The sequence below is a fragment of the Colobus angolensis genome, unplaced genomic scaffold (assembly GCF_000951035.1).
Source record: "Colobus angolensis palliatus isolate OR3802 unplaced genomic scaffold, Cang.pa_1.0 Scaffold850, whole genome shotgun sequence".
NCBI lineage: Eukaryota > Metazoa > Chordata > Mammalia > Primates > Cercopithecidae > Colobus > Colobus angolensis.
This window is the reverse complement of record NW_012122377.1, coordinates 105,019-107,750: the sequence shown is the minus strand read 5'-3', so window position 1 is coordinate 107,750 and position 2,732 is coordinate 105,019. Positions and strand designations below refer to the sequence as shown.

The following is a 2,732-nucleotide window of genomic DNA, read 5'->3' as shown; positions in this document are numbered from 1 at the left end:
CTACTAAAAATACAAAAAATACCTGGGTGTGGTGGTGGGTGCCTGTAACCCCAGCTCCTCGGGAGGCTGAGGCAGGAGAATGGCGTGAGCCTGGGAGGTGGAGGTTGTAGTGAGCCAAGATCATACCATTGCACTCCAGCCTGGGTGACAGGGTGAGACTCCATCTCCAAAAAAAAAAAAAAGAAATTTTATAAGAACTTTTGATCCTTAAAAGTACATAGGCTGATGCAGTGGCTCATGCTTGTAATTCCAGCCTTTGGGAAGGCCAAGGTGAGCAGATCTCTTGAGCCCAGGAGTTTGAGAGCAGCCTGGGCAACAAGCCAAAACTCCATTTTTACAAAAATTAGCCAAGTATGGTGGCACCCACCTATAGTCCCAGCTACTGGGGAGGTTGAGGTGGGAGGATTACTTGAGCCTGGAGATCAAGGCTGAGTGAGCCAAGATCGTGCTGCACACCACTGCACTCCAGTCTGGGTGACAGGGTGAGGCTATCAGTGAGACTCTGTCTCAAAAAAAAAGAAAAAAAAAAAACCATTGAGGCTAGGTGTGATGGCTCATTGTAATCCCAGCACTTTGGGAGACACAAGGCAGGAAGATCACATGAGCCCAGGAGTTTGAGACCAGCCAGGCAATATAGCAAGACCTGGTCTCTACATATAAAAGAGAGAGGGAAATACATTGGTTTTAAATTAATAACTTTGAGATACCTGTGCCTTTTTACATTGTTATTGAGGTATAACTGTCTACAGTAAAGTACACTAATCTTGAGTGTACAGCTTGATGAATGTTAACAATAGTTACACCTATCTAACTACTATCCAGATCAAAATGTAAAATATTTTCAACATCCCAGAAGGCTCCTTTGCATACCTTCCCAGTCAGCCTTGATCCATTGCCTGTTTCTGAGATGCATAAAGTAATATTGTATATAGTCTTTTGTGTCTGGCTGCTTTGTTCAATATTTTGTCTGTTACCTTCACTGAAGTTGTTACATGTGATTACTTACTTTTCAAAAAGTTTAAATGTTCACATTTCAGTTGGTTTTTGGAATCTTCTTTCAAAAAAGAAGGTAATCCTCATCCTTACACAAATGCAGGCTGTTTATCTTCAAAAGTTGGAAATCACTGTAGAGGAAGTATTTATATATCTTAGTCTACATTGTACTATATCATTATGTTTAATGTCTAGTTATATTCATTAATAAGACCATTTCCCCCCTTTTTGTTTATTATACAAGTTGAGATTGGGAGTGTGTTGGGGGCACTTTTGATATGTGGTAGCTAAGTTTTTACGTAATGTTAAATAATCTTATTCCTTGTCTTTATTAGTTATGCAGAAGGGGTTAAAAGATAACTTTGCTGATGTCCAGGTCTCTGTAGTTGATTGCCCTGATTTGACTAAGGAACCCTTTACCTTTCCTGTAAAAGGTAAGCAATTTTTGCAATTAGATTTTGTTTTTTAGTCATAATATTTTTTTGAAACTAGAATTATCTTTAAGGACATCTTAAATTATCTACAAATAAAAGATATTGTCACAACGTTTAGGCTACATTGTGCCAAATTTCTGTGCTCACTCTTCTGATATTGATTAAATTTCATTTCATACTCTTGTAGAAAAGGATTGTGTTTTATGCAGTTGTGTAACCTTTACAGATTATAGAATAGATATCCAATAGGTTAGAATTCTTTGTATCACATAAGAGTTTTGCTTTTAATTGCTCAGACTGTTATGGAAACTGAATTTAATTTTTATGATTTTATTTATTCAAGACCAGAAAGGATCCTAAAAGCCTTGTATTTGAATAATCTATTAAAACTAATCCTTCAACAAATTTGCCAAGTGAGCATCCACTGTTTGAAGTGAGAAGGAAGGGAAATTAGTGTTAGAAGAATAAAATAATTTGTCAGTGTGATAGATATTTATTTGATGTTTCAGTTTTTACAATAACACCACAAGGTAAGTAGTAGCCCTGGTTTGTAGATGAGAAAACTGAAAAGGAGAGAGGCTAGATAAGCTCAGTGTAAATCATAATCAGGATTCAAATGCAAGTCTGTCTCTTTCCAAAGTCTAACCCTCTCCCATTATACCCTGTTATGATGAGGAATTTGAGAATAAACACTCAAAGTGTTCTTTTTATTATGTAATTAACATCTTTGCTGAAAAGGCGTTTGCCATAGAAATTCTGGACTCCAGTTCTGTCTTAAACCTGACTTTGAGATACATTAACATGAGGGGATTTGAATTGAATGTTTTTGGGGGTCCTTTCTAGCTTAAACAATATTTTATTTTAAGTAGAGCTGTAAATTCTAGAAGGCTTGTATACCATATGGCAATGTCTTTTAACTTCTTCAAAGCATTTAGCATCCTTTTTTTTTTTTTTTTTGAGACGGAGTCTCGCTCTGTTGCCCAGGCTGGAGTGCAGTGGTGCGATCTCGGCTCACTGCAAGCGCCGCCTCCTAGGTTCACGCCATTCTCCTGCTTCAGCCTCCTGAGTAGCTGGGACTACAGCCCCCTGCCACCACAACTGGCTAATTTTTTTATATTTTTAGTAGAGACGGGGTTTCACCATATTAATCAGGATGGTCTCGATCTCCTGACGTCGCGATCTGCCCGCCTCGGCCTCCCAAAGTGCTGGGATTACAGGCATGAGCCACTGTACCCGGCTAGCATAATACTTCTTTATAGTTTTCTTTTTTTTTTTTTTTGAGACAAAGTCTCACTCTGTCACCAC

General features: G+C 38.2%; 1 protein-coding gene across 2 annotated transcripts in view; it reads left to right on the top strand.

Moving 5' to 3' along the window:
- LOC105503416 (chromosome unknown open reading frame, human C11orf54) overlaps window positions 1-2,732 on the top strand; it is a 28,109-nt gene that overhangs the window by 7,428 nt on the left and 17,949 nt on the right. For both annotated transcript variants that reach the window (XM_011930313.1, XM_011930314.1), the window contains exon 3: window positions 1,329-1,427. In XM_011930313.1, coding sequence (XP_011785703.1) covers window positions 1,329-1,427 — 99 coding nt within the window. The remainder of the gene's footprint in view (window positions 1-1,328; window positions 1,428-2,732) is intronic.